Source organism: Panthera leo, chromosome B3, assembly GCF_018350215.1.
Source record: "Panthera leo isolate Ple1 chromosome B3, P.leo_Ple1_pat1.1, whole genome shotgun sequence".
Lineage (NCBI taxonomy): Eukaryota > Metazoa > Chordata > Mammalia > Carnivora > Felidae > Panthera > Panthera leo.
This window is the reverse complement of record NC_056684.1, coordinates 81118282-81131319: the sequence shown is the minus strand read 5'-3', so window position 1 is coordinate 81131319 and position 13038 is coordinate 81118282. Positions and strand designations below refer to the sequence as shown.

The 13038-nt window shown below is 36.7% G+C and overlaps 1 protein-coding gene across 2 annotated transcripts in view; it reads right to left on the bottom strand.

Annotated features, from left to right (window-relative positions):
- NUBPL (nucleotide binding protein like) overlaps positions 1-13038 on the bottom strand; it is a 237279-nt gene that overhangs the window by 36129 nt on the left and 188112 nt on the right. For both annotated transcript variants that reach the window (XM_042942931.1, XM_042942933.1), the window contains exon 7: positions 9405-9498. In XM_042942931.1, coding sequence (XP_042798865.1) covers positions 9405-9498 — 94 coding nt within the window. The remainder of the gene's footprint in view (positions 1-9404; positions 9499-13038) is intronic.

The window sequence follows — 13038 nt, the reverse complement described above, 5'->3', positions numbered from 1 at the left end:
GAAAAGCTTTGTTCCATCTCCAAATACTATTATATTTAAGATGTGAAGATATTCTTTAGACCTAAACTTCAGATTCTGATCAAATTTCTAAAATCTATGATCACGTGCAAAAATTTTTAAATGATAGACTATGGGGCTTGTAATTTTTCTTACATATAAATGCTTAATGAATTTAAAAGTAGTTTTTAATGTGAATCTGACTACCCATTGGTCATTATACTATTCATTGACCTTTAAGACATTAAGGAATTTTAGCTGTTAGGCATATATCATGAAGGAAGTGCCCAGAAATTTCCTTTTGAGGGAGAAACAGCATAAGCAGGGTGAGTGGCAGAGAGAGAACTAGACAGAATCCCAAGCAGGCTCCACACTGCCAACGCAGAGCCTGACGCGGGACTTGAACTCACAAACCATGAGATCCTGACCTAAGCCAAAACCAAGAGTCAGTTACTTAACCAACTGAACCACCAGGCGCCTGACAAGTGCCCAGGAATTCTTAAACAATGAAACTGAATGAACTGCCTCAGAAGCTTCTCTTCCAAACACAAGCTAAATGATCAAGGAATTCCAGCATTAGATAGGTTGGCCGACACAAAGTGATTCTGAAAGTTAATTACATAAGAATCATTTGAGGAAGGTTTTCTGGGTCTTTCCATGCCATAATTCAGAATTTCTTAATTCTCAAGCTATTTCTTTGAACTGTTAAGTGATACACTGTAACTTCAACTTATATGTTAATGTAAACACAAGAGCCTAAAAAACTGATTTTTTTGAAAATTAGATTGGAAACAGTGTAGTTCATAACCAATGATATTATATTTAATTTTATAATTTGATTCCCAATGTAATAGGACTGAGGTTTTGGACTGAGTACTAGGAATGCCCTAAATAATAAAACCCTGGAACACAGTCAAAACACTTGGCTATAATTTGTATAAAAACAAATATATTTTGAAAACAATTTTTATAATTTGATAAATAAAACAATAATTCTCTTCTACATCATGCAAGTCTTGACAAATATACATTAATTATAACTCTGCCCAATATTTGCATGGACACAGTACACATGGAAGAAGTCCAAAATTGATGGTCTCCTTCAAACTTCCATTCTGCAAATTGAAAACATAAATGAAGGTATAATATCTCTGACTACTAGAAACAGCCATGATCTCAGTCTTCCACCTTTAAAGTATAAGCATGTTTCTAGCTTTTTGGTTTGAGGTCATCATAAACTGTCAAACTACAGGGGAAGCAAAGCACTAAAATCCAAAATAGCCAAATGTTTTTCCTTGAATTTTCAAGGGTTTTCCAAAGGATTAGTACTGGATATTTAAAGAAGAATTATTTTAAATTTGAAAACAATTAACAAGGGAAAAAACAGTTATTTAAAAAAAATTAAAGATTTTATTTAGGTTACCTATTCCTTTCAGATAGTAAATACCAGATAAACAAGGAAACTATTTCAAGAGATGGCCTAAGGTAAGTCATTTATGTAACAATAGCAACAATAAGTTTCTGATCCTCCAAACCCCAGTAGGTTTTCATATTATCAAAACTACTGTCCAAATTAGCAACCAAAGAGTGTTATCATAAAAGACATCATTGATTAGACCAAATAAACTGCTGGTAGAGGGCAAAACACTAGTGTGGACTTGTCCAGCTTTTTCTCATGTGTCTTTGATAAGTGAATAGGAGTTCAGTTAGTGTAGCAATTGCCCAATGCCTTTCACAAGCAATAAATGACTTTCACTTTAAACAGTGAGTGAAATATTAAAGTGACTTAATTTAAAATTCCGACCTCATCTCATTTAAATGAGTGAGAGGCAGAAAAGCCTCTGGTCTTCCTTCTATCCATACGGTCCAGACAGAAAGGGCCCTAGACAGGAAGAAAGGGCATCACCTTATTTTTGTCATTTTTAGTCTGCCAGTGTAGCTTCTCTTGAGCTCAAACATAGTTAGCATATTATCTAGCTGACTACTCTGCCATATACAGTAACTCCCTCTCTAGGAGGGACCCATACCAGGACTATTTGGCTGCTTTCTGTGCCACTTCTGCCCTTCCCTGAAAGAAAAAGAAAGGGAACAAAGAAAGGACCATGATGGCTCCCCTCTCAACTGCTCAATCTTTGTCCCTTCTATTATAAAAACTGTTTCCAAAAGTTTCACTCCTACATCAATTTTTAATTAATAAAGTGAAGGGCAACTTTTGTTCATAGCTCTATCCTATCAAAATAAATTCTTCCATCTATTATTCCCCACTATACAAAATGTACTTCTATCATTGCTTATCTACAAATAAATATTCTGTTCATACACTTGATAACAGTAAAATTTTACCTTGTGATAGTATGGATTTTTACTACTTTGTACTACTAGTATTTGTACTGGCCTGCAGACTTTTAGAGGGCACAAATATTTGCTCTGCATTTCATCTCCTGCAAGCCACTAATGCACAATTATAAGGAGAATGACCAAGAGGAGATGGTGTTCTAGTTATTTTGCACTTGCTGCACTTCACTTCCTTCTCCTCACTAAGCTCTGCTTCATTCCCCACCCCTCTCTATCCTGATCAGTGCCTGGATAGCTGGTCTCTGTGGACTGTACCACCTGAGTTCCCTTACCCTCTGGCTTCCAATAGGGATCTGCCAGTAGGAGGTACCAGCAGGATATAAGACTCTGAGAGGAAAAAGAGATTGCAATATTTTTATCTACCTCATGCACTCTCTGCCTTGCAGTAGTTCTGGCCTTGGCTAAGTCCCTCTGTGGCCACAGCAGCCAACAGGCAGCCCCTCTTCCATGGCTCCAGCAGTCCCAAGGTTCTACCGACACAGTTCATTCCCAGGCCCCATTAGGCAGAGGAACAGCAATAACTTCCTACTGTCACTAGGCCCTGGGTACTTCACCTTCTCTTGCTGGTTTCCTTAATGCTGCCCACACCTCATTACCAGTCCCTTCATTAACTTCATTCTGTTAATTCCTTTTGAGGTATGTCATCTGTTTCCTGTCAGGACCCTGACTAATACAGCTATCATAATAGAAACAACTTACTAAAACTCTCCAGTCTCTTAGAAAATGTGCTTCACATACTTGATGTGAAGCATCCACTCTTCACTTAATTCTAAGAGCTCAAATCAAATTAAGATAGTCTTCATATAGTCATGCAAAGGACTTCAGTTAAAGCAAAGGAGGGGGAGAAAAAGCAAAGGAAAAAAGAAAAAATTAGGTAATATCCATCAGAATTCAAATACTAGCACAGTGCACGTATTTTCAAAATGTTCAAGGCACTTATAATGTTCCTCAAAGAAATATTAATCCTCTTCTATTATGGAAGAGCAGATAAGTGTTCAAAAATTCCTAAGAGCGCATGTCTTAAAAAACCCAGAAGTCAACCCTGGAATGCACCCAACTCAGTGTATGGCAACAACTAATTTACAAGCTAAACAAACAACAAGCAAAACCCCAGCAAACTGTATCACTTAAAAAAGAAAAATAAAAGGAGTAAGAAAAATAAAACCAGCACTGACAACTCTGCCTTTTTCCCATGGCAAGTTCAACAAGAGCAAATCCAAAGACTATAATTGGTTATTTCCCATCCTTTATTCTGTCTCTTTTCCCTCTAGCAGTTACTATAACTACTAGGTATTTGTAATGATTCAATAGCTCATGTAAGCTCAAATTTAAATCATTAGCCACTAATACTGCTGTCAACATATTTATTACTGTGTTGGTACACAATACTTTTAACACAAATAAGAGGAGGGCTTTTTTTTCCTTCAAGTTTCTTCTTATAGTGAGCTTGTCATCTATTTGATAGAACAAACAAAAAAGGGAACTCATACAAAGAATTGCTAATTAGCATTCAGAAAAAGGATCTTTTTGTTTATATAGGTCTGCCTCCATAAATTTTCCAAAAGGATGTCTCTTTCCAAATATAAAACATATCATTTCATTTCATTCTCAAGAATGGCTTAGACATATGCAAAGTTGATACAAAGGTTCTTTCTAATTCACAACATCTCACCACCACCATCCCACCAAAAAACTCTTTTAAAGCCTTCAAGTAGTTTCTAAAAATATATACATTTAGATAGAACTTCTACATTCTCTAATTTGACCCTTTTAAGTCTGTTGTGTAGGCAGATATTCCATAGGTAAGGATAAAGAGAGAGGCAGTTAGCACCTTACTAAGCATCCCTGGAAGTAAATGAGAGAATTTATTATTGTCTTAGAATGGAGCAATGCTAGTATTTCTCACTACTAATTTAATACAGAGCCTGCATGTAACCAAACAGCAAGTGTCCACATGAACACTATTTCCCAGATGCCAAAACAAATACTAAAAGGTATCATCTGACCACAAAGCTATTATATATAAAGAGGAAAAAGGACAGCAGAAATAAATCCTTAAAATGAAAGTATGTTTCTCCCAAAAGGAGAGTAAAATAAAATGCATGTTTTTAATAAATACTTTTTAAAACTTATACAAGAAAACACCTGGATAAGAGCAGTTGGGGTGGAGGAGATCACCGGAGTGAGTCAGCAGGATGGTAAGAACGATAAGGAGGTACAAATCTGTTTACATAAACAGTGATAGCTAGTCAAATAGCTTTGTTATTTATTCAATCACTATTAATTGCATAAGCTACTGCTCAAGGTACTGTAAGTCCTATGATGAATAGGAAGAAGTTCTTGCATTCAGGCAGCTTACATCCTATTTGAGAAGATAATACAGATACACAGATAAAACACTCATTTCCCAATTCAACATTTCCTGAGTGGTTACAGGAAGGAACAGAGTTTGGCACTGTGAAAAATACAAAGAAGAATGAAACAAATCCTTAGCCCCCCAGGGAGTAAATGGTCTGTTACAGAAGATAACACAGTTATGCGGGTTATGAATGGAGAACATGAGAAGTGCTACAGAAGTGGTCTAAATGAAATGCTATGTAAATTCCAAAGAGAGAGAAATGATTCCCAACTATGGATAGGACAAAGATGACAGGGAGTAGACATGTGAAATAAAGGGTATGCAGGATATGGATACCCACTGATTAGAAAGATAGTCTAAATGAGGGTCAAATGTATATAAAGACAGAGCCTTTGTAAGGGAGGAAAGAGGGGGCAGTAACTACATAAGGGTTTTGGGAAGGGATTCCAGATTATGTGAAGGAGTTTGGCAGGAGGAGAGGGAAGTCAAATCACAGAGGGGCTCAAATGGGAGTCTAAAAGGCTTATATGTTTTATAGGATATGGGACATAAGAAATGGTAGAACACAGTATCTTAAAAGAGTTCTAAAGTCAAAGATAAGAGAAAAGGAAAATTTGGTTCATAATTAGAGAAGAGATAATTCAGTTAGGCCTAGAAAGGCAGATATGAATCTGACAGGCTGTTCCAGATAATATAAACTGATGAAAGCCATGATTCAAGCCAGGCCAGCAACTCTCTGGTTGGTACACTTCCTGGGAGACGGCTCAGATTTGTTACCTATGAAATGATGCTGGCCTGAATTAAACCAAACCTCAGGAACTCATAAGCATTTAACACACACAAGTGTGCATGCACACACACACAGACACATACACACAATCACAATCACAATCACATGTATCCTCCCGCCTCCTACCCCAACCCCATTACATCCTTTTGGTAGGATACTTTTACTGCTGGATTTTTTTCGAAGTATAAAATTAAGATACAGTCAGTATAGAAAATCCAGCCTTTTCATTTTTGTTAACTTTAATATTGACATAATAATCCACAGTATCACAGCATAAATGTACTAACAACTGACCGCTACAACTCTGATAGCCAGCATGCCTGGAAACTAGCCAAATGATCTGCCCAAAGATGACAGTGGTCTTTCCAAGAATCATTTGGAGCTCTACTCCTACAGGCCAAAGGAAACTGCTTCTAGACTGTCTCCAGACCTTCCCTGGAATAGACAAGTTAAAGAGGCTCAAAGCAATCTCTCAGGAATTGAAACAGAAACAAAAGTGAACCTAGTAAACACTCATACAAACCGTTGGCTGTATATTTATCATATAGGATTGCACAGGTTTAGGCATATTCATGAACAAATTTATTTTTATCAGAGATCAATGAGAATAGAGTAATTTCTACTTAAGTGGGTTTGAATAGACTAGAACTAAACTCAGAAAATCAGTGAGTCAAACAGTGTTGGACTTTGTATTAGAACAGTTTTATGTAGAGGTTGAGAGCCTGGGCTTTACACTTTATCAGAACTGGCATGAGCCTCAGGTAGGATCCATTAACTGTATGATCTTCGGAAAGCTGCCTAACTCTTCAAATATTTAAGCAAATGAGAAAATATAATACCTAGGATAATTAAATATAAAACTTAATATATCAAAGACTGTCCTTAAATGGTAGTTTATTAATAACAGGCAATAATCATGGCACCAATTTATACAGAAATCTGTTCTTAAAGAATTACTGCTTTCTATTTACTTTTTAAAAATTTAGGGGCGCCTGGGTGGCTCAGTCGGTTAAGCGGCCGACTTTGGCTCAGGTCATGATCTCACGGTCCGTGAGTTCAAGCCCTGCGTCGGGCTCCGTGCTGACAGCTCAGAGCCTGGAGCCTGTTTCAGATTCTGTGTCTCCCTCTCTCTGACCCTCCCCCGTTCATGCTTTGTCTCTCTCTGTCTCAAAAATAAATAAACGTTAAAAAAAAAAATTTAAAAAAAAAATTTAAATATATACATGCTCATTAAAGAAAATTTAGAAAACACTGATAAACAATAATTTTACTTCCAATGTTCAGAAATAACTAAATTTATGAATTTTCAAAAGCAGCGTTAATACCTGGCCCTATTTATTTTTAATGGATCAGACTTGGGAAGTAAAAGGTATGTTACGTTTCTATAATAGAATTATAAACACCCGAAGTTTCATTTTCTGACTTCTTCCCTTTAGGCCAAGAAAAAGCAAAGCAAATAAGGTACGGTGCTATCTTGAATGCTCTACAATGTATTGTATTTATTCTTTAATGCTTATCTCCAGGGATGCCTGGGTGGCTCAGTCCATTAAGCATCCAACTCTTGAATTCTGCTCAGGTCATGATCTCACAGTTTTGAGTTTGTGCCCTGTGTGAGGTTCCACAGTGAGTGTGGAGCGTGCTTGGGATTCTCTCTCTCTCCCTCTTTCTCTGCCCCATCCCTGCACTCTCTCTCTCTCTCATAAAATAAATAAATAAACATTTAAAAAAATCTCATCTCCATTAAGTTTTACAATTCCCCTCAAATCCATGATCTCTTTGTCTTTTGATCCCCCATAGCACAGAGTTCAGATTTTTCATATAGCACTTTTTACACTCTGCATTGTAGTTCTTTTCAGAGTAGACACTTGTTCCCCCTGCCCTTCCCCTTGCTCTGTCTCCTAGAGCTGGGGCTTCTAACCTGAGAACTGTAAGCCTCCTAAAATGACACATTAAAATAGTGTTTCTGTAGGTACAAATACATCTTCCTGCAGAAAACCCACATATTAATCAAATCTCAAAGGTCTGAGTATCAAAAAAGGTACAGAACTATGCTCTAGGGAAAATGCTTGTGATTTAATAGTCTGTGGATCCTCCACAGGGCTTAGAATCTACCTTTATATGGATAAATATTTGTTGATTTAAAATTTTATTAACAAAGTATAAAGCCAATATTAGATATATCAATATTTATCTATCTTTAAAAATATATTTTCCTCATTCCCTCATCTTAACATAAAGAATACTGTTTCTGAAAGAATGGTGGCTACTAGGGTCTAGGGAGAGGAGGGAATTAATAGCTATTATTTAACAGATACAGAATTTCAGTTTGGGAAGATGAGAAAGTTCAGTAGTTGGATGGTGGTGATGGTTGCACAACAATATGAATATACTCAATACTACTGAACTATTATGTTTTACCACCACCACAACAAAAAAATACTACTTTTTATTATCATATGATATTAATGACCTACTTATTATAGGGCAGACTCTTCATCAAAGGAAGTGAATAAAGAAATATTACTGGTTAAATTTTAGCATATAAGAAAGAAATCTTCAAAGAAGGGAATCTTAACCTTAATCTACACACTGTTGGTTTTAGAATATAAGCATAAATTCTAGGAGTGATATTATCATAAATCCTGTCCAAAGAGAGAGGCTGTTATCTGAGTAAACAAAAGTAAATTTCTTAGGGCTATCAGTTTATCTGTGTGAAGTAAATTAAACTTTTTCAAGGTACCAAGTCCCAGTTCAGGGAACACATGATAATTTCGCCCAAGTGTATCAATATATTATCCACGTGAATGATGTAAGCATTTTGGGAGTCTGCAACAGGAATTTCAAGGTGCCAGGAAGCACATTTTATTCAATAAATATTTAGCGAGCATTCTTAAGATTTAGAAATATAAAATTCCCAAAACTACTTAAAAAAAGAAAAAGCAGACTATCTAGTATGCTGATTCTGAAAAAGGCACACTCAACTACTTTCCTCTATGACCTCACTTTACTCCCATCTCTTACTTTCTAGCTTGCCTCACTAAAGAAGAAATCTCAGACTCCAATAAAGTTACATATAAATTTAAATATCAAAAATATTCATTTTATTGTCCTTTGGGGCAGCCTTAAAAAAATTCATCTTAATGATGCTATATTGATATTTCTGACTAATGTGTATATCTTATAAAAAAATCTAGCTTCTAAAACTTTTGATGATTAAGCATCAGTAGTATTTCTTGGTTATTTATTGCCAATAGATAGCTGATTTGTAATGACATTTTAAAATTCCATTACTTTCCCAAAGTGCTTATAAATAAGAGAAATTTACAATTATTTCTCCACTGGAATTTAGGAAAATCCTTAGAAACAGATTCCACATAAAAGCTTACAACTGATATTTAAATTCCATATCATAGAAAAGACATCTATTACCAGAATGAAATATTGTGTAGTTGATGTAAGCAAGTATGTTTATTGCTCTCTTGACTTTAACATCAAATAATTAACTGAATATAAAACTTTCCCATACTCGTATTTACCAAAAAGCCAAATTTTCCTAATGTTCACTTGTATTCAGTATTTATTCAATGAATATTTACTGAGTGTCCACTACGTATCAGGCACTATGCTGTCACTGCATGACAGCTGTGAAGCAAACAGCAATGTTCTACCTAAACAATATTTGTTATTGTTTCTATAACACAGATTTATAACACCACCATGTTTTTGTAAATACATTCATTCTGCTAATATTTTGAAAAACTGAATTTATGAATCTGATCTGTAAAGACAAATTTATAAATGATTGTTTTTGAGACATAAAAATGTTTGCCTGTCATGGAGTCTGTTTCTCTGTATGGCAATAGCAAAATATCAAAGACAGCACAAATTAAAGTTTAAGATTACCTGAAATGGGAATATTCTGTGAGACTGATAACTGCACATCTCCAGTTCCGGGTGGCATGTCAACAACTAAATAGTCCAGATGACCCCAATCTACCTAAAAACCAAGATGACACAAATAACATCATTATATAACAACTGCAGTGAATTAGTGATGTAAACAAAAATAAACATATTAACAACAAATCTAAAACAACAGTTTTCACTTAAGCCATTACTAAGTGTAAGGGACTATGCTGAAGGCTAAGGATAAATGAATAAGTAAGGGGTGGCTCATTCCATTAGGTGGACTTTGGCTCAGGTCATGATCTCACAGTTCGTGAGTTAGAGCCCTGCATCCAGCTCTGCACTGACAGCTCAGAGCCTGGAGCCTGCTAAGGATTCTGTGTCTCCCTCTCTCTCTCTGCCCCTCCCCTTCTTATGTGCTCTCTCTCTCTTTCTCTCTCTCTCTCTCGTTCTCAAAAATAAATAAACATTTTTAAACAATGAATAAATAAGAGATGAGTTCCTGGGTCTAGCAGGCCCTCTACTAATGATACAGTAAAATTTCCAAATGACCCCTTCTCTCTTGCCCCCCGCCCCCAACACATACACACATACACTAAAGATGAACCCATTCCACAGTAGACTTCTATTCAGGACCAATAATTTATTTTCATTGGGAAAAGCCAATATTTTACCTAGGAAGGCCTTAGTTTTGTAACCTTGGGTTTTTAGGTACAGCATTTCCTATGACAGATCCTAATATAATTTTTTAAAGTTTACTATTCCTTCATAAAACACACTAATAATGATAACCAAAACTTAATCAAAAGAAAAATTTAGAAACAGAACTAGACTTCCAATACTATTAACATTTTGATTATTTCTTTCCAGGCATCTTTCTAAGTATCTATACCTAGAAAATTCAGCTATATTACCAAGTCCTTAAGGCTCAGCCTCAATTTATATAGGCCTTAAGGATTCCATAGGCTCTTTTCACCTTAGATGGCTTCTCCCTCTAAGTCCACAGTAGGATCTTCCCATTTGCCTAAGGTGGAAGCATGGAATCATACTTAACTTTTCCCTTTCCCTCACTGGCACTAGTCACTTATTCTGCCTTTTAAAAACCTCTCAAGTGTATTTACTTTTCTCTTAACCCCTTTCCGAGAACCCAATGGAGACAACAATCATCTTTCACTAAACCGTACCAACCAGTGTCTCTGCTTTGACATTGTCCATCAAGTCTGTTCCTACACCACTGAAAAATGGTCCATATAAAATGCAAATCGGTTAGTGCCACTTTTTGTTTAAAATTCTTCTATTTCAGGGTGTGTGGGTGGCTCAGTTGGTTAAGCATCTTGAGATCGGCTCAGGTCATGATCTTGTGGTCATGAGATCGAGCCCCGCATTGGTTCCTGGACTGAGTGTGGAGCCTGCTTGGAATTCTTTCTTTCTCTCTGCCCCTCCCCACTCGCATGTGTACACATGCGCACATGTGCTCTCTCTCTCTCTCTCTCTCTCAAAATAAATAAGTAAATGTTTTGGGTTTTTTTAAATAAAATCCTTCTACTACTTTGAGGATGAAGTCTGAGCTTAAGCTCCAGAACACTCTACCTAGCCTTCTTCACTTGCTAATTCATCCTCATTCTTCAGACCCCAACTTGAAATTCACTTCCCTTAACTTTCATTAGACATGGTGTTCCTACTATGTATGTCTCCTAAACATCCATTCATTCATTCATTCACTCCTTCAGCCATAGAAGGTTTCAGTCCCTACTACATATTAGGCATTGAGCTAGGTGTTGACGATTAAATGGTACCATGGTTTCTAGGCTGAAAGAATTTATAATATACGAGACAGATATTAAGCACATAATGAAATAACCTGTGCAAAGGAAAGAGGTTATAGGTTAGTGTGAGCAAGTGAAAGAAGATCAACATAGCTAGAAAGAATGAGTAAGGGGAAGGGTAACATTCATTTACTAGTGTTTCATGATTGGTATCATGAAACTGTAGCTGAGTTAGAATACCTAACACACAGACTAGACACTCAGCAGATGATTAGTGAGTTTTCTTTCAAGGAATGAATGAATGAACGCATGAAAAGACTTGAGATTTTTAAAACCTAAATGGCAATCATACTGTGTATATAATCCCGTACCTTGCTTCTTAAAACTTAATAATATGAGGGGCGCCTGGGTGGCGCAGTCGGTTAAGCGTCCGACTTCAGCCAGGTCACGATCTCACGGTCCGTGAGTTCGAGCCCCGCGTCAGGCTCTGGGCTGATGGCTCAGAGCCTGGAGCCTGTTTCCGATTCTGTGTCTCCCTCTCTCTCTGTCCCTCCCCCGTTCATGCTCTGTCTCTCTCTGTCCCAAAAATAAATAAACGTTGAAAAAAAAAATTTAAAAAAAAAAAAAAAAAAAAAAAAAAAAAAAAAAAACTTAATAATATGAAATAAGCCTTTTTCAAATATAAGCCTATATTTTTTAAAATTAAGATTTAGGGGCGCCTGGGTAGCTTGGTCGGTTAAACATCCGACTTCGGCTCAGGTCATGATCTCACGGTCCGTGAGTTCGAGCCCCGCGTCGGGCTCTGTGCTGACAGCTCAGAGCCCGGAGCCTGTTTCAGATTCTGTGTCTCCCTCTCTCTCTGCCCCTCCCCTGTTCATGCTCTGTCTCTCTCTGTCTCTAAAATAAATAAACGTTAAATAAAAATTTTAAATTAAGATTTAGATGACACAGGGTCAAATAGATTCATTCATGTATCAACACATATATTCAACACATATTTATTGAGAATTGATTAGGTGCCAGGCACTGTTCCAGGTGATAGGGATGCAGTAGTGGACAAAATAAAGTCCCAGCCATTCCCAGTCACTGTGGAACTAACAGTTTAGTGAGGAAGTCAGGCAGACAAACGCATATAAAGACAAATCAGTGGGTAAAAGTGCTATAAAGAAAATAAGTATCTCTTACTATACGAAATTATTTGGTTCCTAATTAAGATATCTAGATCAAACAAGAGATTGTTTTAAAAAAATCTCTTCAAGGGGTGCCTGGGTGGCTCAGTTGGTTAAGTATCTGACTCTCAATCTAATGGTTGTGAGTTCAAGCCCCACAATGGGCTCTGTGCTGGGCATGAAGCCTACTTAAAAAAAAATTTTTTTTAATAAAATAAAATAAAAATCTCTTCAATTCCTGAGTTTCAGAAAGCAAAGAGTAAGAGTTCAGATAGCCAAGGATTTATCAAAGAATTTATTTTAATCTCTTTGGTTCCCAAGCAAATGGTAAAGTATACTTGTAGAGCAGGGAAAAAGAACAGAATGGTGAATGGCACTACTTTAAACTGAGTGAAGTCAGGGGCGCCTGGGTGGCTTGGTCGGTTAAGCGTCCGACTTCGGCTCAGGTCATGATCTCACGGTCCGTGAGTTTGAGCCCCGCGTCAGGCTCTGTGCTGACCGCTCAGAGCCTGGAGCCTGTTTCAGATTCTGTGTCTCCCTCTCTCTCTGCCTGTCCCCTGTTCATGCTCTGTCTCTGTCTCAAAAATAAATAAACGTTAAAAAAAAAATTTTTTTTTAAATAATAAAAAAAATAAACTGAGTGAGGTCAGAAAATAACTGAAGCGGTCATCTGAAGAAAACAAAACATTCCAGGCA